Here is a 25578-nt window from a genome sequence, read left to right on the forward strand (position 1 = left end):
TAAAGACACAAGGAAACTTTCGTCAGCACACAATGGTGACAAGATATAAATGGGCCAAATGTTTTCTCCCCGAAAACAAATCTTTCGTATAACAGGTGGCATTTCGGTGTTTTAACAAACAACTGCGTTATTAATTGTTTTATTATCATCTTTATTAGCATTATTATCATCACAATCATGGTTATCACCATGATTATCATCATTATCATTATTACCATTATCACTGTACATTACTGGTTTTTACCATCGTCCTGTATTCACATATCTGAAGTATTAGTACTATATTATTATCAGCGCACATATCACAGCATATTATCAGCACACCTTGCTGCTTGCAAGACTTTTGCCAAGTTGCTGCCACGCCTTCATGTCTCCACGAATTCTCGCCCTACACTAAGTCTTTTATCAAGGAGGTACTGGGCGAGCTTGCCCAATATCTCCCTGGCGTTATGAAAGGTCGAGATGTTCTTCCGTATACTTGAGTAGTTAAAACGCTGATATATAGTGCATAAGCAGATAAAACGTAGACATCAATATCCATGTAACTCCTTTGGGCTCTGAAAGTCTTTTATATCACTGGAACTGAAAACTAAACATGGTGGTCGCTCTGAGCACACTAATCTTTGGAAACCTGCATAGCAGTTGATACGCAGCACCTTCTAAAATGTTGAATATAGAAGCTAGAATGACTCATATCAGTGTAATTCACAGACCAGATTCCCATCAGTCCCCATTCTGGAACCATCTTGGCTCTCTTGGTCAGATCAGGTCCGAATGTCGTCATCCTCCTGCGCCTTTTGGTACTTGAAGTCTCCCGTCTTTGTGCCAGCCGCCCGTTCCTCGAGATCAACCCCATCAGCTCCTTTCTCAGTCTCAACCAGTAGTCTGAAAGTAAAATCGAGAATGATTGATGACACTAAGATCAAATCCGTGACCTTCGGTAAAGGAAGCTTTAGTAAATGCAAAGTAACTGCTTTTTCTTGTGTTATGATATTCATTCCCTACGACAACACGACAGACCCCCTTAAAGTAATGTGCTACATATACATTTTGCTGAATTATCAGCAAGTATGTATAAAAAAAAAATTATTGTCATCAAATTCAACAAAGGATGTTTTTGGTTTAGGCACAGAGCGACAAAACCATCTTTGCAATTCCTTTAACATGTACTAGCACCCAATATCCAGATTGCAAATGATGACATTATTTTAATCATAATTAAGTTCTGCCAGTCAACACAAAGTGTTATCATGATTGTTATTATTATTTTGGCCAATGATTTAGCAATTACAATTCTGTCCTTTAAAATTGAGCGTTGAGCCATCACATCTCTAAAACAGTCTGATGAGATGGAGAGGAAACAACATATTTGTATCTAAGTAGACAAAAAGCGAGGATTTTTGTACATATCGAAGAGTCTACACTCTAAGAAAAAAAGGTTCTCAAATGGTTCTCGTCGGCTCCAAAATGGTTCTCATCAGATGGTTCTCGCAAAATGGTTCCGATGAGCACCTATAAATGGTTCCCAATCGAAATGGTTCCGTTCGTCACCATTTGCTAGTATGCGACCCAGTCCCCGAGTGTTATTTGTGGTACTCCTGCAGGTCAAACAATATCTTTAGGTCCACTTTCATTTTTCCCCTTGCTGTATATTCGAATGTCAGATGTAAGAATCACCAAAACTGTGGTATTGGTACAAAAATATTGTATGTGTTTCTACTGCTGTGATAATAAAAAGTACATAATTGTTTTTATCGTAGACTAATGACTTCTCTTGGCTGCGTGCCAACTGACAGCTGCCATCATCCAATTTTAGCGCTCGATCAGATATGCGTACGCGTAAACGTACACATACTAGTACTGCACTGTAGGACTACTACGTAGTATGTAACCGCGGCGGCACGCGCCGCGGCTATGTAGCCCTGTGCTGCCTGCCTAGCCTGCGCCTATGCAAACCTACCACCACATAGCGGCAGAGTGCCAATGCAATACCATACATGCAGCGAGCGGCAGACGGCTATAGTGTAGACACTTACACAAACACATCACACCCATAACGAACGGCACCCGGTAACGTTCATTACTTTTGACAAAGTGGACTGGAAACGTGTCACTGTCAATTTCATTTTCGCCATGGCAGTCATCACAATTTAGGAGAAGAGGTAAGATTTTTAGTTTTAATGTGGTTTTATCTCATTTTTAGATGACATTCGTTCGACGTTGGTACAAAATCAAGGTAGAATGTTACGTGTTAGATTCATCACTCAGTTTTTGTTTTCAGTCAGTGATTAACCTTTGACATTTAACGGTTAGCTAGATCCTAATGTTAGATCTAATTTGATCGAAGTTGACCGAAAGATCGGTCTGTATCTGTCCGTCGGGGAATGTTCCGCGGAGACTGCGTCTGGCTTCACGGATCCCCTCCGTATACAGACCGAAGTCAATGATCCCAGCTCCTGTGTGGAGCAACGCGCACAGATCAAACGTTACGATAAACCAAATTTCAAACAGCTTTTTTACATTCAAACAAGTTTGACATGACATGACACATTATGCAGCAATATTTGGGGTTAATTTCTCACATTTTGCAATTGAAATACTCACAGTAACGCGGTTATAATGTAGAAATTTTATCCATATTGCAACATCGCCGTTCGTTAGCCGTAGGTCGCCATTTTGAATCTGTAAACCAATCACATGCGAGGTACTTTATTTAGTAAAAAAAACACGTAGAAACTACCTCGCATGTGATTGGCTAATAGATTCATACTGTATGTTTCTGCAGTTTGAACGTGACGACGCGACGGGTTGGTTGATGTGTGTTTTGCGTTGAAAATTCTACCGAAATATTGGATTATTCATTAATCTGGTGAGTGTAGTCTATTCTTGAATAGTTGATTTAACTATTCAAGCTTAAATTTGCCGACCTAGGGCCGTGAATTAGACGCAATCGAGAAGGGTGAGGTACCTCACCCAATTTTCCATAGAGACAGTGGTTAAGAACATCCACACAGCAATGGGTACTACAACCTTCCGTCTGTCTACGGAGGACAGCGTTAATGGCAAAATACAAAAGAGTCCTCCGGACAGACGGATCTTTCTGTCTAGATCGAAGCTGCTATCTTGTGTAATGTTTACCAGGTACAGTAGATCCAGATCTATCAATAACATATTAGGCTGAGCTGACACTTTACAATTAGAAATTTGGCATAGCAATGGCTCATGGGCTAGCCCGAACAGACGCCGTGCGGGGCCGGAGCATGGCTGTCACGTTTTTACAGCGACTGGGCCGGGCTAAGTTACTTAGCTAGGTATGCATGTAACGTTTAGACATTTCTATGCCTATTAAAAATAGAGTCTACTAACTCCGAAACATAGCCCAAACGCCGAACGCAAAGATGACTGTGTACAAGGAGCGCCCCGGGGCAAGGTCTTTACCGTCTACATGCAATAAGGAAATTTGTTCTAATGACTATTAATGTTAGAAGCTTATAAGTTACAATGTATAACTGTCAGTGTTAACGTTAGAGCCAATAGAGGTCTGTCTACAGCCCAGTAGGCCTAACTGTTAGGTCAAAATCTCTTCAGTATGTTTTCAGGCTTGTTCTTAGTGAGGAGTCACGCCGTGTAATGCCGTGTTCTGTTTATCGAATTATAGCAATGACATTGTTTTATTAACGCGGTGTAGGTCTATTGTATCTTTCAATTCATATATCAGGGAAGTGGACACACCAACATGCACAGAAACCAGGGAACAAGTAACTCTGGCCGGGACGATGAAGCAGTACGTACGTGTTTGGGTCGCTGGTGCGGTTAGGGAAAAAGGTAGACTCTACATTGATCAGAGAGACAGCCCGTGACAGACCGTTGACAACATCGGCCAGAACCGTAGGCTTACCATTAGCCAAGAATGAGCTGGGTGGCCACAAGAATTAATCGATCAGAATAAGAGCCCGGGATAGCCCATTTGCAGCATCAGCCAGAACCCTGGGCTAGTCGAGAATGAGCTGTGTGGCTGAGACGATACATCGACCAGAATGACAGCCTGTGATAGCCCGTTGACAGCATCAAACAGAACCGATGGGCTAGTCAAGAATTTGACCGAAAGATCGGTCTGTATCTGTCCGTCGGGGAATGTTCCGCGGAGACTGCGTCTGGCTTCACGGATCCCCTCCGTATACAGACCGAAGTCAATGATTGCGGCTCCTGTGTGGAGCAGTCGCGCACAGATCAAACGTTACGATAAACCAAATTTCAGACAGCTTTTTTACATTCAAACAAGTTTGACATGACATGACACATTATGCAGCAATATTTGGGATAAATTTCTCAATTGTGCAATCGAAATACTCACATAAACTCGGTTATAACGCAGACATTTTATCGATATCGCAACATCGCCTTTCGCAAGCTGTAAGTCGCCATTTTGAATCTGTAAGCCAATCACATGCGAGGTACGTGTTTTAGTAAAACAAACACGTAGAAACTACCTCGCATGTGATTGGCTAATAGATTCATAGTGTATGCTTCTGCAGTTTGAACGTGACGACCCGACAGGCTGTGTTTTACGTTGAAAATTCTACTAAAATTTTGGATTATTCATTAATCTGGTGAGTTTAATGTATTCTTAAAGAGCTAATTTCACTATGCAAGCTTAAATTTGCCGACCTAGGGCCGTGAATTAAGACGCAATCGAGAAGGGTGAGGTACCTCACCCAATTTTCCATAGAGACAGTGGTTAAGAACATCCACACAGCAATGGGTACTGCAACCTTCCGTCTGTCTACGGAGGACAGCGTTAATGGCAAAATATAAAAAGAGTCCTCCGGACAGACGGATCTTTCTGTCTAGTCAAGAATGAGCTGGGTGACCATGCTACATCGATCAGAATGACAGTTTTAGCCCGATAGCCCGTTGACAGCATCGACCAGAAACCTACGCTAGCCAAGAATGAGCTGAGTCAAAGAAAACACACTGATGCTGCCAGAGAAAACCTTTGAGAAATATGTAGATAGGGTAGGTAAGTTTGTTTGCATTGACTTATAGTGTATTTTATAGCTGCTCTTTCAGAATCTGCCGTCAACCAAATATTCATGTCAGGCGACTTTTTGTTGGTTTGTGTGATGGAGGGTCAGATGTTTTGTTATGATCCCAATACAGTATTTGCAACTTACAATGTACCAGTTATAATGTTTCACTATAATTTGCATTTAACAGCTTTGAATCAACTGTATTGGGGGGGGGGGGGGGTAGACGTAATGAGATCAGACCAGATGCCAATCTGAGAAGTGGAGTCATTCATACAGACTGTAGTTCTAAACTTTAAAAGCACAAAAGGAAAATGCTCTTTATGATTCTCCAGTCATTGTGTGGTCGATTTCTGCACACTTTTAAAGTTTGCACCTAGACTGGTAAAACTTATTGCATTTATACCCACGCAGGAATTACGTATTGTGTAGAGAATTGAAGATTATGTAATTTATTTCAAAGCACTGATGCACCTCTTGTCACCAGTTTATATTGCTTTTGCAGAAATACAAAATGTACATGTGTGGTGTTTAAAAGACTGTTGGCAAATTTGGTGAACAAAATGACAAATGCTAACAACATATTATTGTCATAGGCAGGTTATAGGACAGCAAATTCAAACCTCAGCTTTAGGCCTGCATATAGTTTACTCTAATGAATTTGTTGCTCTGCTTTTAAAAAAGTGTAAATGAAGAGTTTGTTCGCAAAAACCGATAAGTCCATATTTGCCAAATGGAGATATTTGCGATTAAAGGTCAAGAAAAATAAAGAGAACAATAAGAAAATTTTTGCTTTTTTTGACCATAACTTCAAAAATGTACCTTTATATGTAGTAACCAATATATAATTTAAAAGGTATTATTTTGTACTTTATGACAGAGACCGTACTTCAAAATCTTAAAAAATGGACTTATCGGTTTTTGCTATCAAACTCTTCAAATTTTTATCGATTCCCAATGTTATATATTTTAGATCATGGTTGAGGAATTTTGTTCATTTATGCTTGTGAAACTGTGTGGGTGTGGTATCCTAGCTCTTTTCCCCTTGGGATTCTTATTATCCTTCTCATTATAAAACAATGTGTTCTTTTCTTTTCTTTTCTTTTCTTTTTTGTGTCTGTTTTCGTAGGACATGCTGTAAATTGTCAGAAGTCATGATTTCGTTAACCTGAATTGATACTCTTCTTGTATTTGCAGTTGTATAGATGTGTCTATGGTGCTTTCAAATTGCAGAACAACAACAACAACAAAAAAGGTCACTCGTATACAAAGATAAGTTAATTCAAGTACTCGACGTTATGAATGTGAAGTGAAGTGAAGTCATACTGAAGAAGTGTAAAGCTTCTCCTATCGGAAGTATCATACAGTACCAGCAATATAATGTATGTTTTCTGTGACAATACCAAAGGTCCTGTTTAATGGAATTGTTTTCCTGCCCTTTGTAGTTGCTTTTAGGACAAATATGCGTTAAAAGGAAAAAAAAAAACAACAACACCGAACAAACTAGCAAATATGTGGAAAAAGTTCCTCATACTACTTAAGCAGGTAATGTACTTGCCTTCTGCCTATCTTATGACTTACACAATTACTGTATCTCATCCATGCAGGAATTATTTCACAGAGAATTAGAAATTTTGTTATGTATTTCAAAAGCCTGATGCACCTCTTGCTATTTCATGATCTGTACAGAGATGTGTGATGGTGTTTCAAGAACTGCTCAGTACACAAATGACAAATATTGTGGAAAAAGATTAGTGAACAAATGAAAATATTTTGTTAAGAATATTTGACAGATTATAACATGACAAATACAAACCTCACCTTTAGATTGTAAAAGTGAAGGTGAATAAATACATTTCTGCGAATTTGTGAAAGAGCAAATTTCTATGGTTTTCAGTTATTGAGTAATGTTTCATGACAAAAATATTGGTGAATGTCATGTACATGTATTCATGCTTGTGAAACTGTGTGTGCATGGGTGTGTTATCCTTGCTCTTTTTTTTCCAGTGTCAGTGATAATGTATGATATGCTGATGTATTGCTAATACATATGTATACATGTTTTCAACGTATGTTTGACTGATGAGATGAAATTCAGATGAATTCATTTCATTTCAAATGAGTTTGTGATGCACATTTTCAATGCAGATAGGTAATGTACCTTTAAGAATGGTGCCAGTGAAGCACCTTACCAGCACTGCATGTGAAACACACCAAAAATACACAGACATCAATTCACATACTACATTCTAAGAAAAAAAAAGGTTCTTTTGAGCACCATTAAATGGTTCTCAGCACTGTCACAATAGCGACACCTTTTTTGGAGCCTGTGAGAACCTTTTTTAAATGGTGCCTGTCAGCACCTTTTAACAATGGTGCCCATTAGAACCTTTTCCAATGAAATGGTTCTCATGAGCACCTTTTGAAAAGAGTCAAAAAGGTGCCCATGGGCACCTTTTAAATGGTACTCACGAGCACCATTTCATCGGGAAAAAGGTTCTAATGGGCACCTTTTGCAAAAGGTGCCGACAAGCACCATTTAGAAAAGGTTCTCACGAGCACCTAAAAGGGTGTCGCTATTGTGACAGTGCTGAGAACCATTTAATGGTGCTCAAAAGAACCTTTTTTTCTTAGAGTGTACGATATGATTTATGATTACATTATCACTTCATTATGTGTTTGGGCATAATGATACTGATCATGAAAATAAGTGTGATCCTTTTAATCGTCCACTACATTCTTTTTCTATAAGCGTGCATGCTTCCAAGTGTTCCTGCAACTACAACATCATCAACGGTAAGAAAAGAAAAAGCTCGGGGTCGGAGGTTTCACTCTCTCGCTCAACCTACTTTCCGAAGTTCTCTCCTTCTTCGATTGTCTCAGGAACCCGACGACCTTTCGTCTCTGGGAGAAAGAACGCTAGGACGCCCGCTACGACGGAGGAGACGCCGAATATAAAGAAGGGCGCGGGTCCCCAATATTCGGCGAGGTGCAGGATGAGCGGGCAAATCATACCTGCCACTCGGGAGGACATCGCACAAACACCCATTCCTGCTGACCTATTGTCAATAGAGGGAGACAAACACAAATTGACATGTAACAAAAGATCACAACAGTGGAGGAGTGATTGTTGACCAGAAGAGCCACTAAGAAACAACAACAACAACATTTTTTTTTGTACATACAGTTTATTATCACCGCTCTTGTTGCCCTCACTCTTAGATTCTATCTCTCTTGATTTAATCATGATAAAAGTAATATGGAAAATTTATATAGCGCGTAAGACAAAAATGTTTCGAAGAGCTGTACAATTAACAAAAGAGAGCAAACATATAAATCAACTACGAATACAAAAAATCCACAATTACATAATCATAACCATCAGATCTGTTCTTGGAATAATGGATTTTGAGATTCTTTTTGAAAATGGAGGTGGAGGACTGAATGTATGAGTAAGGAGGCTGTTCCGGAGAAAGGAGGGGGGGGGGGGGGGGGAGACATAAACGGAGAAAGCGCAGTCACCATATCGGTTGTGGGTGAGAGGGTCAAACTCAAGTTGAGCTGTAGATGATGATTTGAGGTCCATGCGTGATCAGGTTTAATTACGAGGATGAACGGTTATGGATGAGTTTGCAAGTGATGAGAAGAATCTTAAACTTCATTCTTTGTGGGATTAACAGCCAGTGTAGATTGCGGATGACAGGGGTGATATGCTCATACTTTCTAGTGCGGTGTTCTGTATATGCTGAAGTGGAGAGAAATGATGTGCTCCCTTACATCCGACGAGTCGTCAACAATAACGCCGAGATCTCTGGCAGATTTGGACGCATTTATGACAGCTCCATCAATGTTTAGACTAACAGACTCCTTTCTTTTTCTAAATTGTGACACAATGCGGCGACTTCTGTTTTGTTTTCGTTTAACACCATGTTGTTGTCATATCCGCAGTAATGAGATATAAGTGCGCAATGTTGTGTCTCCTCCAACTCATTGCTGTCTTTCTTTTCTTTTCTTTTTTATGTGGATTATGGAAATGGTAAAACAGGAAGGATTTCTAATTAGCAATACATGTTTTGTGCTGAAAACATATTCTTGTTATTAACCTTATTGGTGTCGGGAAGATCTCGGCTGGAAGAAGGTAAACGACAGCGAACGATCCCGCTATTCCAACTTTACCAATCATAGCGATTGTGACCCTGGCCACTCCAACAGCTAGTGGAAGAGAGAGATAATAACCAACAGGCATAATACTTGAAACATCAGATTACTAGTACACGATATCATACATGTATTTCGATCCCGTGACCAAATGATGGTCTTGGAAGCGCAAATGACTGAACACTTACTTATTTTGACTAAAAAACAAGCACATGAAAACTAGATAATATAAATCAGAGGGGTGAAGGTTCAGGTGTGAATTTTCTTCAATATTTCTCCCTCTGCAAATGAAATTTGTAAGATTGCAACTGCTGATCTGTAATTTAACGAACATGTCGGAAAAAAAGGAACCAAGGGACTCGAACCTGTCATCTACTGCTATCCGGGCAGAGACACTACCACCAGGCTTTCCCTGGTTGCCGGTAGTGACACGATGAACTTGGAACAAATACCCAAGCTCCGAAATTTCGACATTTCGACATTGTTATTTTAAGTAATCCAAGGCGGACAAGGCATTAACGAAAGCTAGAGAGAATACAACTTTCACTTGTAGAGGGAGACAAATTGAAGAAAATTCACACCTCAACAAGCATTAAGCATGTTATTGTTGATCAATGCATTAAACATACCAAATAGTCTGAAGTACCCGCAGAATGCGGTGTTCTAATTGTTTCTGAGCTTTCTCAGACGTTATAACTGTGTATATCGATTTTCAATATTTCACATAATTTATGTTTTTCTTCGGTATTACCCATTTCATTAAATGCAGGGTTCTTTCGAGATGCATTTTCTTAGCGCTAATCACCCGACTTCAAAACTATTTCATCAGTATAGGTCTAAAGTGGAAATAGTACATTCATAAATGATTTGCAGGTGTTTAGTGACTTTGGCTTTAGCACTATCTACATTTACACTCTATAAAGAATATGATTAAATGAACATCAATGAAGACTATGATATCAATGAGTCTTTTGATGATGCTGATAGTAACGATTTCAAATTATTCTATGAAACATTTCAGAAGGTTTCAATGTAACTAGCAAAGGTATGCTTACCAACAATGAACTCAGATACAATAAAATATGTATGTATGTATGTATGTATGTATATAATTATATGTGACAGTGCACCTCAAAACAAACAAAAAGTCGCCAGACATGAATTTTTAGTTAAGTCCATATTCTGAAAGAGCAGACTTTAAGCTTTAAAATGATGTATAACTCAAATCAAATGGACTCTCCTAACCTATCTAAATATTGGAAAGAAAGCACAAACTCAGCAAAAGTGTGAACTGAGAAAAGAGGCTCTGAAGTACAGTGTCTATTCAAGCGCTTAATCTTTACTAAACCGTGCTGGCTGTGCGATGAATGGGACAAAAAAACAGGAAGTAAACCACCAGAGTAACAACAATGAAGGGATTATCAGATTGAACTGAAATTGAGCATGCCTCATTAACACATTCTGTCCATAATCAATGCCAACTTTCAAAGCAGTAGCACTATCCTTTCAAAAGTTACTAGTGTTGAAAGTGAAGAGTGTGGACAAGGTTTTTCAGAAATGAAAAAAGGATTCTAAAGACACACATAACCGCACTATTCTACCAAAAATGTTTGAGATAAACTGCTAAAAAAACACACTTTCCTGCCCGTTTTATGATACCAAATTTTAGCATAATGTAAAAGAAGACCCGCTCTTTCAGAAAATATGAAAAAGTCAAGTTCGGCTAGGTTGACCTGTTTCACTTATTTTCAGTCCTCACGCAAAATCAGTGCGTGCGACTTTATGTTCGTTTTGAGGTGCACGGTCACATATATCACATAGAGTATTATATACATATCAAAATACATAAAATGTTGAATAAAATATAATGCAATATGTGTGTGTATATAGTTGTATACACAACAACATGAATTATTGCAACGTAATTTATGCAATCATTATTATGACAGATTAACATTTAAAGTCGTTTCTCTTGAGTCTGTTTTGTTTTGTTTTGGTAGATTTCTTTTTTCCTAGTTGGTGTTTTGGTGTTGGGTTTTGTTGATTTTTTTGTTGATTTTGTTTGTTTGTTTGTTTTTGTCGCAGAGCGCTTGTCCATGCTGTAAACCACGGACAAAGATTGTGCCCCTATCGTGAATTCGGGCCTATGAAGAAGAACTCACGAACAAATCCGCTGACGAGGCAAGCAACTCCAGCGATCAGCATGTAGGAGACGATGATGGGCCTCCGACCAAACAACTCGATGCCGAAGAGGACTGAGAGGTAGGCTGGTATCTCCACGGCTCCAGACACGAAGAAGGCGATGTAGAGATTAACGCCAAGAGACTCAGTAGCCAGCGAAATACCGTAGTACACCAGCGTGCTCACAATCCTAGGACATTCAACAAAAAGACGTTTCACTATAAATTAACCTCTTTAAGATGATGTACGTGTCACAATGCGACCAGTTTTACCCCCCCCCCCTTCTCCTCTCATTTGCATTAGGATCATGCATGCTCACATCTTAGTTTTATTTTGAACACAATAGATAGGGACTATCATAAGGAATAGGATAAGGTACCAGTCTGACTAGCGGGTCAATAACACATAGCCCAGGGTTTTAGCATAGTTTAGACAGGTGGGTTTAATTGGGTAGGATGCAAAATCGTTTGTGTTTGTGTATGCAAGTGAGGTTGAGAGTGCCCAGTTATGAGAGAGAGTGTGAGAGAGTAGACAGAAGATACCAAGAGCTCCTTGCAGAAGGATGAAGAGCTGAGGAGCTGCAACCCAGGCTCCTATGTGTGGGTAGCTATATGGAATTGGGAAGGCACTGAGGCTGAGGCACGCCCTAATTCGCAAGGTGGTTTTAGCATGGCTGGCAAAACCACAGATTTGCAGGCAGCGTGACTTCTGGCAGCACAGGCCAGGAGGAGCCCATTTCAGCGCAACTTTTGGCAGCACAGGCCAGGAGAAGCCCCCAACTTCCCCCAGCTCGACTCACCCCTTTCATGAACTGGATGAGCTGGGCTTATGAGCTGAGCTCACGACAAAGCTCACGACAAACGTCTAGCCCGCATCGCTATATAACGCGACATCCTGCACTCATCGATCCCGAGCTGCTATTCAGCACGCAGCATCCCCGGCACTCGGCATCACGCCACTCGCCAAACACTCGTCGACATTCGGCATCTGTCGGCGTCGTTCGTCTCGGAGGCCCGCCTTCGGACCTACTCACCGTCTTCGTCCTCCAGGGTGACGCACCTGCCCGTCGTCCGCTCTCCCGCGTAAGGCCCTTGGACACTCCAACTTTGTGAACTTCACGCGAGTGAACTGAAGGACTCGGTAGCTCGATCCGCACACCCCCCCCCCTTTCCAGGTGCTATTTAACTATTTAAATCCCGTGATTGTGTGTATGTCTGCCACAATGTGATTTGGTAGGATAGTAATTTTTGCAGCAATACTGTTCGTTTATGTAACCCTTTGAATTGTTCATTTTTTGTATCACTTGATTTTTATTTCATTTTGACGAGCCGGAAAGCACCGAGCTTCGTCAATAATAAACAATTTATTTCACGGAATATATTGGTGCAACGCCGCCTTTCTTCGGAGTTCATAATCTATACCATTATACCACTGTAACAGGACTTAATCTATCGTCAGCCAGACTACTCAGGGCCAAGAGCTGACAGTACGTCAAAGCAATTATGTACTACATGTCCAAAAGTAAAATAACTGTATAGTGATTATTATAGTGGAAACGTTTTAACTGGCTTTTGTGGAAGCAATCAATTTTGTGCTTTCATGTGGAACGTTCAGTAGCAGAATTGTTTGTTATTATGATGTAATATTGAGCATCATAACAATAATAATAAAAGATATAATATTGTAAATTCTAATAACAATATATATATAAATATATATATATATATATATATATATATATATATATATATATTAGTCTTTGGACTTGCTGTATCACACCTTTGAAATGAAATAAAGTAAATGAATCAATATCGAAATAAATGCATAAGCCGTCGTAATTGTGACATTCACAATGGTTGTTAAATCACCAAACAGTATGCTAATCGTCGTTTTATGAAGAACCCTCATTTCCTTGTATTGTAAAATGAGGAGAGGAAGAAGAAGAAGAATGAATGAATGAGTATTTAAAGACCAAATAATTTATGACAACTTGATATCTTCAAGAGTCTCTCAAATTAATACAATCTCTTGTGATGCAAGCAAAACACACGAGTCTTTGAACGTTTCCGGAATATACTATACGGGATAACAAGCTCTTTCCCTTTTAATGTACCATAACAGCTTCCTATAGTCGCGGCAAAATACTTGCCAATCAAACCTTATCTTGCATGCGATTCAAAGTTCATATATTGTTATTCCAGCTTAAATACCTGATGCAATAACATCCATGACACGTACCGGCCTAATAAATGATACACAAATTTTGTCTGGCTGGTGTGTGTGCGTGAGAGAGGAAAAAGGACCAGCAGACCGACAGACATGTACTTAGACGGACAGTGTGAACAATACACATTACAGTACTGAGTATTCTTTACTGCAATGTTGCAGTATAATTGTATTATATAAAATCGGTTTTTGCTGCTTACCATATAAATGCCATGTTGAGGGTATACATACGGAGTCGTGGAGTCCGAAACAGGTCCAGAACTGTCGGCTCCTTCTCGTTGGTGGGGCTGCTCTATAGAATAAAACGACATCGCGAATTATAAAAAAAGAACTAACAATGATAATCACGGGAGATAATGTAAACTTTACAGTGGTAATAAACAAATTCTTATAGTCAAATAGTTTTTATTTTTCCGATTTTTTTTTATTTTCATTTATTTTTTTTTATTTTATTTCTTTTATTTTATTTTTTTTTTTTTTGGGGGGGGACGTAGAAAAAGCCTTTAAATACATTTTTTTTTTTCAATTTCGCCCGGAATATAGATACGAATGACTTCTATATTCGTCATTGTTTCGGGAGGAGTTATAGGGAGGTTAGAACCATTAGAAGAAAAAAATCCGTCAAACATGCCAGGCAATGCAAACAAAATACACCGATTCGAATAACAGCTAATTGAAGCAGAATGCTTATCGTGTTTTCCTGAAGTATCATTGACGCACGTTTGTTTGTTTTTCACATGTCTTTTCCCCTTTTGCCATTTTTTTTTTTTTGGGGGGGGGGGACCATCGTGCCGAGCAAGGGCACTGCAGAACAAAGACTAGTACAAACAGTATGCATTGCGATTATAGTATTGAGCCACAAAATGTGGAATAAACGCGCAGAATTATAATGCGTTTATACATAACTATGGAGGTTCTATGTGTCCTGCGAGAAGGGCCGACTACTCCATAATCGATCAAATACAATGTATGTGCAGTAAAACCCCATTATAACGAGGTCCGTGGGACCGGCGATATTACCTCATTATATCCAGTACCTCGTTATAACCGAACTCATGATAACGGGGTTTCACTGTATAATACCTCTTTAAGAGCTTCGCTCTCTTCGAACAGCGGGTCGGGTAGCTTTGCCTTGTTCATTATGGCAGCTTTCTGCAGGACCTTCTCTGCCTTCTTCAGTCGCCCCTTGGCGATCAACCATCGGGCAGACTCGGGTAGGAATCTGTTCAAGATTACAGTCAGCACATCATCAATTTGGTGCTACAATCATTTTTGGAAAACATAATTTCATTGTATTCCATGAAAGTAGTTGTTCACACGATGAATATCACGTGCCGCAGACGCAACCTCTCGCATACACACGGACACACTGGCTTGTAGTTGCACTGTGATTTTTCAATGAATAAATCTTAACAAATGATGATATCAATAATGAGTTAAATATCATTAGTTTCATTCTTCTCTCTTAGAATATGACGTAGGAACTAAAGTAAGTTTACATAATATTTATGATGACTTCTAATGAAATGAGCAGTCCAAACAATAAATAAGGGCCAAATTGAGAGTTGTTTTATGAGAAAATGAAAAGAGAGAGAGAGAGAGAGAGAGAGAGAGATAGAGAGGAAAAAGTAGCGAAAAGTGCTTGAAAGTTGACAGAGGAAGCAGCTGAGACCTGAGACCTGAGACCTCGACCCTCGAGCATGATAAAAACCGAGATTGCCATACGGGAAGATGGCGAAGTAGGCAACTGGAATGAGGGACACACAGAGCTGCAGGTGACGCCAGTTCCGGATGAAATAAGCAATCCCTGCTAGTATGATGGCACCCACCGCCCAGTAGAAGTTCATGGCGATACCAGTAAAGTAGCGTTTAGATGGCCCTACAAGTTCGGTGCCTGGAGGGTAAATACCAACCGAATGGTGATGAAATGAGTTTGCATGATTAAGTGACAAATTCATAATGTGCTTTGATCGAGCCTATTATTATATCAATACATTATTCTTTCTACGTGCAAATCGAGTTAGCGTAATCAACGTACAGCATTATGTCGATCATCTATTCTCGTTTCCAAGTTTGACGATTTTTTTCACATTTTCTGTCTCTTTGCAATGAATGTAATCCCAAGCGTGATATTTTGTTCTTACATTTATGTGTTTTAAAGAAAAAACAAAACAAAAATCATATCATAATATCATACACGAAGAGGAGTCTGCAAAGCCAATTCCTATTCGTGAAGATGGAGTGAGTATTATTGTACTGATACATTTAACCAGGACGTCACAGGAACCCACAATCACGGGCCTCCTCATACCTGTGACAACTCTGCATGCACACTCACGTACTGAATAAAAGAGCCATAAAGGGAACAGAGGCAAACAAGTTTGTGCTACCAATGACAATGGATTAACAGGGGCGCCAGGGGGAGGAACCGGCGACTTACACGGCACACCTCCATGCCTGAGCATACCATGACTGTCATTCAAAAGCCTACTTACGGTTTGTAAATCCCATTTCAAAGCGTGCCTTTATGACACAAGTGCTTTCGCAGATATGTGCACCTGCATATTATTATCATTGCCTCGTGTAGACAAGCAGTTTGTAGATACACGCGGACCTGTACCACACTCATCACTATTGTTGCATTTCTTGTTGATATTAAACAATAATCAATTCATTTGTTGGAAGACAGAAAAAAAAATAACTTGACTTTCCAGTAACCCACGTAAATCTTTGAAAGCAAACAGTAAGAACAATATTGAACACTATCTGACTATGAAGGGAATGCTCTCCTTATCAGATCAGTGTTAGTTGATTATCTTGTACCATGTAGATATTCTCCTGGATTTTGGATAGATCTGACTGAAACTAATGCGTCTTGAATTGAACTGATTCCGACTACATGTATATCACAGGCTGTAGACAGTGGGTATACCGCATAGATTGACAGCAGCTGTAACTAGAAATATTACCTTCGCCATTCGCTTTCCAATGGCATACAAGGGTAAGGACTATATTTTTTACTGTGCGACAGATGTACCACAAAAAAAGGTATCACATTGAGGCTTTCTCTTTGTGTCCAAAAATTCTTGACTCCACAGAAAGACTATACTTCTTCAATCTTTTGACCCTTTGTCGACGGGGTGACGATGTATCACTCAATGTAATCATACAACGTACATTGGGGATCGATCACACAAGTGATGGAGAACACCGTAATGATTAGTGTAGTGAATTGTAAGTGAATACATGCTGAAGAGACAAACAACTCTTCTGTAGTAAATTCAAGGCCTCCTATAAAGTATTAAATCCACTTTCTCACCCATGACGAATGATGAGATGAGAACTCCGTAGATCGAGGCTCCGACTACAAACCGGAGGGCGGTGAAGACCCAGATGTTGGGCGAGAAGGCAAGGCAGGTGCCCGAGACGCAGAGTGTGGAGAGCGAGGAGAGGAGTGACAGCTGGCGACCAAATCTTCCAAGGGAATGAATAAACGACATGCATTATCAAGCTGAATGTTTTGATACTGTTTTTATTGTGTCTCATTTCTTTATTCTAATCAGTTTAGATCTACAATATAGTTTGGTAGGTACGGAAGAATAGCTGAGATTTGGTCGATTTTTATAAGAACCGCAAAGTGTGCAATGAAACTTGAGCTGAAACAATACCCGGACACATAGTTATCTCTGCATCAACTTGTGATAATATTATGCGTTTATACAATCACGTAAGTGGATATTCCTTCGTTTCACCCATGGAATGTCAGCTAATATGATATTCTTCTAAAACTTGCATAATGTTACATTATCAAATGAATGACAGCATCTACCTCATAAATTGCATTCCAGGAAAGGTAACTGCAAATCAGAATGCTAGGTTTCTAGAGGGTGATTTAGCAAAGTTACTGAAAGTTTGGTATCATTGCCTTTACTGCCCATTTAATGCAATAATACAATTTGGCGATTATGCCACGCACATCGTCTCTTATTCGTTATTGTGCTCACTATGCTGTGATTATTGCTACCCGACGCACACTCGCAGTATTCTGAAGATCTCCATAATGGCATGGTTCGAAGACATGACTAAAGAACGACTTGATACAGGCGTTAAAACATCCTGTCATCATTTTCTTTTTAATTTCTAGATTCTTCCTCTTCATCGATCGACCTACTTATCTGAGATGTGACCAAAGACGAGTGAGCCCAGCAAGAAACCAAGAAAGTAGAGTGACTGAGAAACGGATGTTACGTAACTCAGTCCGCAGACGAGGTTAAACTGTCGTGAAATGAGAAAAATAGGCTGATTAAAAAAAAATAAAAAAAAAAACAATAGCGGGATGCAAATTCATGTTCGAAATTAATGGAAGAGCTTGCGGTCATTCACGTTGCTTTGGAAATCGCCTAGCTGAGTTACAGACTCATGACGGAACGTGATAAAGTTCTCAAAGCTGCTAAATCTAACAATAGTGATGATCTTTGGAATACCTATAAATATCTAAAAAACAAAGTTACTCATCTCATGAGAATAAGAAAAAAACAGTATAACACTGACCAAATTTTACAAAATCGTAACAACAGTAAGAAAATGTGGAAGAGCTTGAGGGAACTTACGCCTAAATCATCACCCATTTCTCCCAATACCATAAAGGTCGATGATGCAGAAGTATCGGACAACGCAAGTATTGCTGAAGCATTCAACAATTTTTTCATATCTAATGCTACTAAAATTACAAAAGACCTGCAGAGGAATACTTCGCAAATGATATTTGATGAAGACAAAGGCTTTGTTCCATCTCATCCTCAATTTAATTTAAGTATGATAACGAGAGATTTTGTATTGAGACAGATCGAGCTTCTTGGCATAGATAAAGCAACCGGAGAAGATCACATCGGCTGCAAACTTTTAAAGATGACAAAGAATGTTATTGCAGAATCTCTTTGCGATATTATCAACAAATCCCTGTCTACGGGAGTTGTTCCACGTGAATGGAAAAAGGCTCGGGTAGTACCGATATTTAAAGCAGGAGATATTTCTTCGTTGAATAACTACCGCCCCATTTCAATCTTACCAACAGTGAGTAAAATTATCGAAAGGGCCGTACATCAACAACTGAGCGAATTCATGAATGCGAATGATTTACTACACCCTAACCAATCTGGTTTTAGACCATTTTATTCCACATCAACTGCTCTTGCAAAACTTGTGAATCAGTGGTCTTTGAATATAGATAATAATCAAATTTCTGGAGTTGCCTTCATAGATCTTCGGAAGGCATTTGACACTGTAGATCATGACCTACTTTTACATAAATTAAAGTGTATAGGGTGTAGTAAGACGACTGTAGATTGGTTTAAATCCTATTTAAGTGACAGACAGCAAGTGACGCAATTCAAAGGAGCCAAGTCCCACCCTTCAACTATTAAATTGGGTGTACCTCAAGGGTCAATTCTTGGTCCCCTTTTATTTTCAATATATGTCAACAGTCTACCCGAGTGTACTTCAGAAGGTGTTATAGATATGTACGCTGACGATACGACCCTCACTGTCAGTGCTAATGACGCAACAGTTTTAGAAGAAAAGATAACTGTTGCACTAAATAAAGTAATGGGGTGGATTAAGAAAAATCGGCTCGTCCTTAACACTGACAAAACTTCTGTCATGATTATCGGCTCCCGCGCTAATCTCGGGAAAATTGAAAATTTCAGTATTTCATTAGATGGTAGTCGGATTAAAAGAGTTCAGTTCACTAAATGTTTAGGTGTTTTGATAGATGAAGAACTGAAATGGTCTAAACAAATCGAAAATGTATGTAAACGTACCCAAAAAAGTGTCTGCATGATAAAGAGAGCGAAGGCCTTTTTGCCCCAACAATCCCTAAAATTACTTTATAATAGTCTAGTGTTACCACAATTTGATTACTGTTCTGTTGTTTGGTCAAACAGATTTCAATACCATACAACTAAGCTACAAAAAATTCAAAAGAGGGCAGTAAGAATAATTTTGGACAAAACATATGACACACCGTCGGCTGATTTATTCAAAAGTCTTAAATGGATGACACTAGACAAACGTTTTGATTTCAGCCGCGTTATGATGATATATAAATGTGTCCATAACTTAGCACCTTCGTACCTTCAGGTGCACTTAGTTAAGCCTAGTGATGTACATGAACATCATACAAGGCTAATAGACAGTGGAAATCTATGTGTGCCAAGATTTCGCTCTGATTGTCACAAGTGCAGCCCAATCGTATCCTCTGTACTTGAATGGAACAGGCTAGATCATTCAATTAGATCAGCTTCTTCCATATATTCATTTAAGAGATTGTTTAAGCAAAGTTGCTATTTGTAAGTAACACACGAAATTCATTCTGGGCTTTATCATTCCTGTATAATAGCGTTTTTAATTGTTATTTCGGCATCCTGGTGAACTCTTGCTGTGGCATGTACTTTTTATGTTACTTTGCAATGTACAGTATGCTGGTATGTATCTACACTGTATTATGTCATCTTCTGTATATACGTTTTGCTATTTAATGTACATATGTTCATCAATATTATTCAGGGCTCCATGGAAGACCACTATTTATTGGTGAATGGACTACCCTGACAAAAGATTAGAAATAAATAAATAAATAAAAACAGACATGCAAAGGCTTAATTCACCTGATACCTCGATGTGATAAAAATCATAACCTTGAGTGAGAGTAGATCAAGTACTGTGGACTCTTCATTAATTGCATTCACATGCCTAGCTGTTTCTCTATCATTCATTGCGTTGTTTTTGTTAACAGAATATTCAGACAACCATAAGTTATGTGGAGGGGGACATTCTCTTACGTCCTGAACAACCGTCGACTGGAAAACGCTTTTGTCGTATACCCATCCCGCATCACACGGCACTACGTCATGTCCGGTCAAGTTCAACTCCGGGAAGAATTCATCTTCTGCAGACAGCTGGTAGCGCTCGCACTTCTCGAAGATAATATCCCCAGTGTCATCAGACACAGTGTAGGGGATGGCGACGTCTCGCTTTGCGAGCTGGCACTCCTCGGATGTATTGTAGCCCCACTCACTGCAATTTACGTCGTCCCACTCAGGAATCTTCAAAGAAAATGCATACACAGTGACATCTAGTGGGATTTTTTTTTCCATCAGTCATAAGTTTCATATTAGTTTAAAAGGTTTTACATAAGTTTCAGGTCCATTCGGTACCGGGATGTAAATTATTGTTATATATAACTTATACAATTATAACACTGTGTTTAGTTGATCCTCGCTGACAAAGACGCACGTTCACGCAAACACACGCACACGCACACACACACACACTCATACACACAAACTGTCCTAATGAATTATGATTAACAAAATATACGTGTATATCATAAGGAACATGCAAGTTATATGCTCAGTTTGTGGGATGGTACATTCAAACGTCTTCTGTTAATCATATTCCTAACGTAACGGTGATTGACAGACTGCTATCGTTGGTTTTGAAGTGCATTTTATCCTTATTGCAGGGTGGGTTGAAGGATTCGATAGAACAGATATTTGAAAAACATTATGGCATATAGTTCTGAAATCTATTTTCATCTTCGTTTTGCCACAAGAGACCGTCAGGGTATCATGAATCAACACAAGTCAAAATGCATTTGAGGGCAATTCCACGGTAACTCGCGTTACAAATAATGGGTACATTTTGGGGATAATGTGCCAATATCTTTGTAATTGGTGGGATCTACAAGTTACTTTTCTCATCATGGGTTAAGTAGACATACACCAACTAAATGAATCCAAAAAGAAAAATAAAGGACAAACATGTTGGGATTCTTGAATCATTTAACTTCGGTAACTCGCGTTACACAAAAAGGACATGGTCAATTCTATGAAGACCTCTTTTTGGAAAGTCTCCTCATACTAGACAATCTTGATAAAAGTTTTCCTACCTTGATTTGATAGTGGGTTAGGACTCATAAATTACCAATATCAAAGTTGAGTAACAATGACCTGGAAAATGTAGGGAGCCTTTATGTCGGTAACTCGCGTTACGGTAACTCGCGTTACATTATGTCCACTAACACAGGGTGACACAAATTGATAACATACAATTGTTCTGATGGCACTGAATCTTGTGTTGAATATTCTGAGAGATGCTTATTTGTGTAGATAGCAAAATGAATAAATGTTAAACAAATATTTCACTAATAAACCCAGTAGAAGAGTGCGTTTAAGACTAATAAGAGCTTCACTCCTCGTAGAGACCTTGAATATGTTTGAATATATATATACTAGATGATTTAGGTGTATTAAGTGCATTGTAAGTTTCAGAGTGTAAAGATGAAAAATGTTGAAAGTCTTTTTAAAACAAAACATAAAAGTATCAAACCCTAAGTTTACAAAACAGCTTACAATCTTTCAAAATTTCAAATCCTATCTTTGTGAGGAGTGAAAACTAGTACATTTCTTTGCAACTGATTGACAAAAAGACCAGTTCGTAATTCCACTTTGTGCATGAACAAAAAAAAAGGTAATTTGTACCAACAGGCATTTTGGTTTGTAAATTCACTGAGATAAGCATCTGTGATGCGATGATTATTCATGCGATCCTTATCTAAATGATGCTTGCCTGCACATCCACCTGACAGCAAGAATGGTATTTTGCAATATAAAATGAAATAAGCTGTTACTGCATTCAATACAAAACAATGAAATGGATGCCTGCTAAATTATAAACTGATGGGAGTATTCTGATCTCCTGATCTAAATGCAAGTTCATTCTTTTTTTGAATTGAAGTTCCATAAATTGTTATGACATGCAAGCTTATGCATTATGCTGCTTTGAAAACAAGTGAAGTGCTGAACCAACTGAGAAAAAAGAAAGGTCATTTGTACCAATGTGTACATGAGCTACAGTGTAATTACGAACTGGCTTATTACCCTACATCGACGTAAATAACCACTGAATTGATCAGTGTTTTAGTAGTAGCCATGATAAAAAAGTCATGGGCGTACATACACAATGTACTCAAGCAGTATTCAAACTTACGACCTCCTGATCACAGGACAGGTGTCATCTCCACTAGACCACTGTGCTTTCACCCGACAACATGTGCTGGTTCTAATGCTAATAGCATGCAGTGGGTACTGCGTAATTATTCAAATTTATGAAATTCTTCCGTTGAGATGTTTTCATTGCGACTGATTGACAAATTGCCCTACATCAACGTTAATAAGCTCACTGAATTGATCAGTGTTTTATTAGTAGCCACGATAAAAAATCATGGGCATACATACTCGAGCAGGATTCGAACCCACAACCTCCTGATCTCAGGACAGGTGTCATCTTCAGTAGACCACCGAACAAGAATTAGAACAAACACTTGCTGTGCTTTATAGCATTCTGTAATAAAAATTCTGTAATACCGATGCAGTAAATTCAAAAGATAAATTTAATGGTCTCATTCACTGCTGGATACATGTACACATGCAGTGATTTAGCCAGGCTAGACTCTTCAATGTGGCATGTGATCAGTGGCCTTGATGCTAATCAGTTTATTAGGCTGCCCTCCTTTGTTTCAGTCCAGCATAATGTGTATAACACTGCATTTGATTGTTGTCACCACAATCTAGCTCAATTAAGTGCTAAAATTTGCTTATGTTGAGCGAAACCTGTGTTTGTAGTTGGTAACTCGCGTTACATGCCGGTAACTCGCGTTACATGGTAACTCGCGTTACACTTTTCATTGACATTTTTTAATGTGATAACAGTGTTTATTCAAGTCAACATCCTGTGCACAGTATAAGGGTTTGATGACTTTAGAAAATTATGATTCCCAACAAATTACCTCCACTGCTTCCTTCAGAATGAAAAATATTTCTTGTTTCGGTAACTCGCGTTACATGGCTCAAGGGCTGAACTTTCATGTGGTGATTAGAATTTTTTGAAGGTGGCATAAAAATTTCCTCATGGGAGACTGAAGTAGAACCAATTTGCTTCTTTAAGATAAATTAATTGAAGTGCTAGCAGAATTTTTCTATTTAAAAAAATTATATCAAGTTAAGCATGCATTTTAGCAATTTGGATGACTGAAAAATTGTCTTCAACATTTGTAGCTGTTTCTCGGGAAATATTTGACCGATTGATATAATTCTTTGAGTTTCTTTAACTTCAATATATGGGTAATACATAATGAGTAATTCTTTTGCAATATGATAAAGTTGAAATTTTAGTGCCATGTCCACATTCCCATGGAATCGCCCTTGAAGTGAATAGGTCCTATAATAAAGAAGGGATGTGTACTTTTCACAACAATGATAAATGCAGTAACATATGGTCTACATGTGTCCAAAATATGGAAGAAGGGGGCGGTATTTCCAATGACACACGCTAAAAGATGGGTGATACGTGGGATTGGGGGGGGGGGGAGGGGGCAATAAACAATGAATTAACCAAGAATACAGACTGACGTACTATTTTTTGACATGTGACCAAAATTTTTGCAACCGAGATGGCGCTTGACCAAGAAGTCGTTATTTTATGAAACAATCCATATAACCAAGTTTGTATATATGCGTAAGATACGAGGGCGACAGCGCGCGAATTAACCGGAATACAGATAGAAATGTTGTTGACCCTTTGACCCTCATCTTGACAGCGAAGATGGCATCTGAACAATATGTCTTTTAGTCCGTAAATTAATAATCAATCTAGCTTTGCGTGAAAAAAAAAATACATCTATATATACTACTTGGGGCCATAAGGCCTGTATCAGTAAAGATGAAGAATGAAGAATATCTTTTTTACCTTTGAAACTAATCGGCACATTCAAGATGCCATCAAATCAAAAAGTCGTTATAACATGATTCAAGTCACACGGTCTACAAGTGTACAAAGTATGGGATGGTAGAGCATGTATGAACCAAGATACAGAAGTAATGATTTTTGACCTTTGACCCCACTTCATGCAGTCAAAATGCAGTCTGATCAGGACGTCGTTATTTCATAAAATGATCCATGTAACGTGTTCTAATGTGTCCAAACAATGGGGGAGATCGGGCATGTCAGAAATGACATTCAGTTATGAAGACACGATAGATCATAAGACATTTCAAAATCATAAGATAGCGCCTACATGACGTCATGCGTGAATGTTCACAGTGATCACCTTCTAGACAATATTCATAGGCAATGTGTAATGGCCAAGGAAAGTTGCATGTAAATCAATTGGTCATGACACTTCTGAGAGAAGAAGCACAAAGAAGAGCAAATTATAAAGACAGAAAGAAAGATCTTGACAAAATATGTTATCACCTAATAATTGCTCTTCGATAGTTCTGTTCTTTTTTTTTCCCGCCTTTATGTGCGGTTTTGTTAACATGTGTACCTAGGACCCACGTCCCTGGTGGGGCATTAAGTAATTGTTTACAGTCTTCGTGCCCTGGACTTTGAGATCCAAACAAGCAGCAGCGGGCAAAAATAGGCCCATATTGTATATACGTAATGTGACTGAAGAATACACGGACCTCATTCAGAGCGTGGGGTTCGTAGATCCATGTTCAGAGCATGTTTACTGACCTTGCACCAGTGATCTGATGAACCCATGAGGAAGACGGAGACAAGAAGGTGAAAGGCCGTGAGAAAGGCGAAAAGACAACACAGGTTGTACGTCCAGATCTGGTACCGCCCAAAGCCGCCGATCGTGAGGAGAATGTCGTCAAACTTCATGACTGCGTTGTACCCAATTTTGCGAAGTTTACATCAGCGGCCTTCTTTAATATTCGACGACAGGATATCACGCTACAATGAATACTACACTGTCAAAACCGGCTGTTATCTCCCCTGTAATCCAGACTTTCGATTCGGTCTATATGCCTGAACGTTTGAATGTCAGAAGCAGGCCTACTTATAGTTTGATCTTTACCTATATATCAAACATACACGGTTCTCAAACAACTCACGGACTTCGCCCGATCCTCACACAGGT

The 25578-nt window shown here is 39.0% G+C and overlaps 1 protein-coding gene across 1 annotated transcript; it reads right to left on the bottom strand.

Annotated features, from left to right (window-relative positions):
- Positions 1–764: 764 nt before the first annotated feature.
- Positions 765–25578, bottom strand: LOC139744312 (organic cation transporter protein-like). Its single transcript, XM_071654759.1, has 11 exons — positions 25170–25578; positions 20432–20695; positions 17764–17867; positions 16912–17066; positions 15318–15486; positions 14676–14814; positions 13793–13884; positions 11348–11556; positions 9131–9239; positions 7877–8086; positions 765–885 (listed from the first exon to the last, which is right to left on the bottom strand). Exons 1-11 carry the CDS (start codon positions 25317–25319, stop codon positions 765–767), a joined length of 1722 nt encoding a protein of 573 aa, XP_071510860.1. The 5' UTR covers positions 25320–25578.

The sequence above is a fragment of the Diadema antillarum genome, unplaced genomic scaffold (genome assembly GCF_040938485.1).
Source record: "Diadema antillarum isolate AM-2024a unplaced genomic scaffold, OU_Dant_1.0 seq00001157_RagTag, whole genome shotgun sequence".
In the NCBI taxonomy this organism is placed as follows: Eukaryota; Metazoa; Echinodermata; class Echinoidea; order Diadematoida; family Diadematidae; genus Diadema; species Diadema antillarum.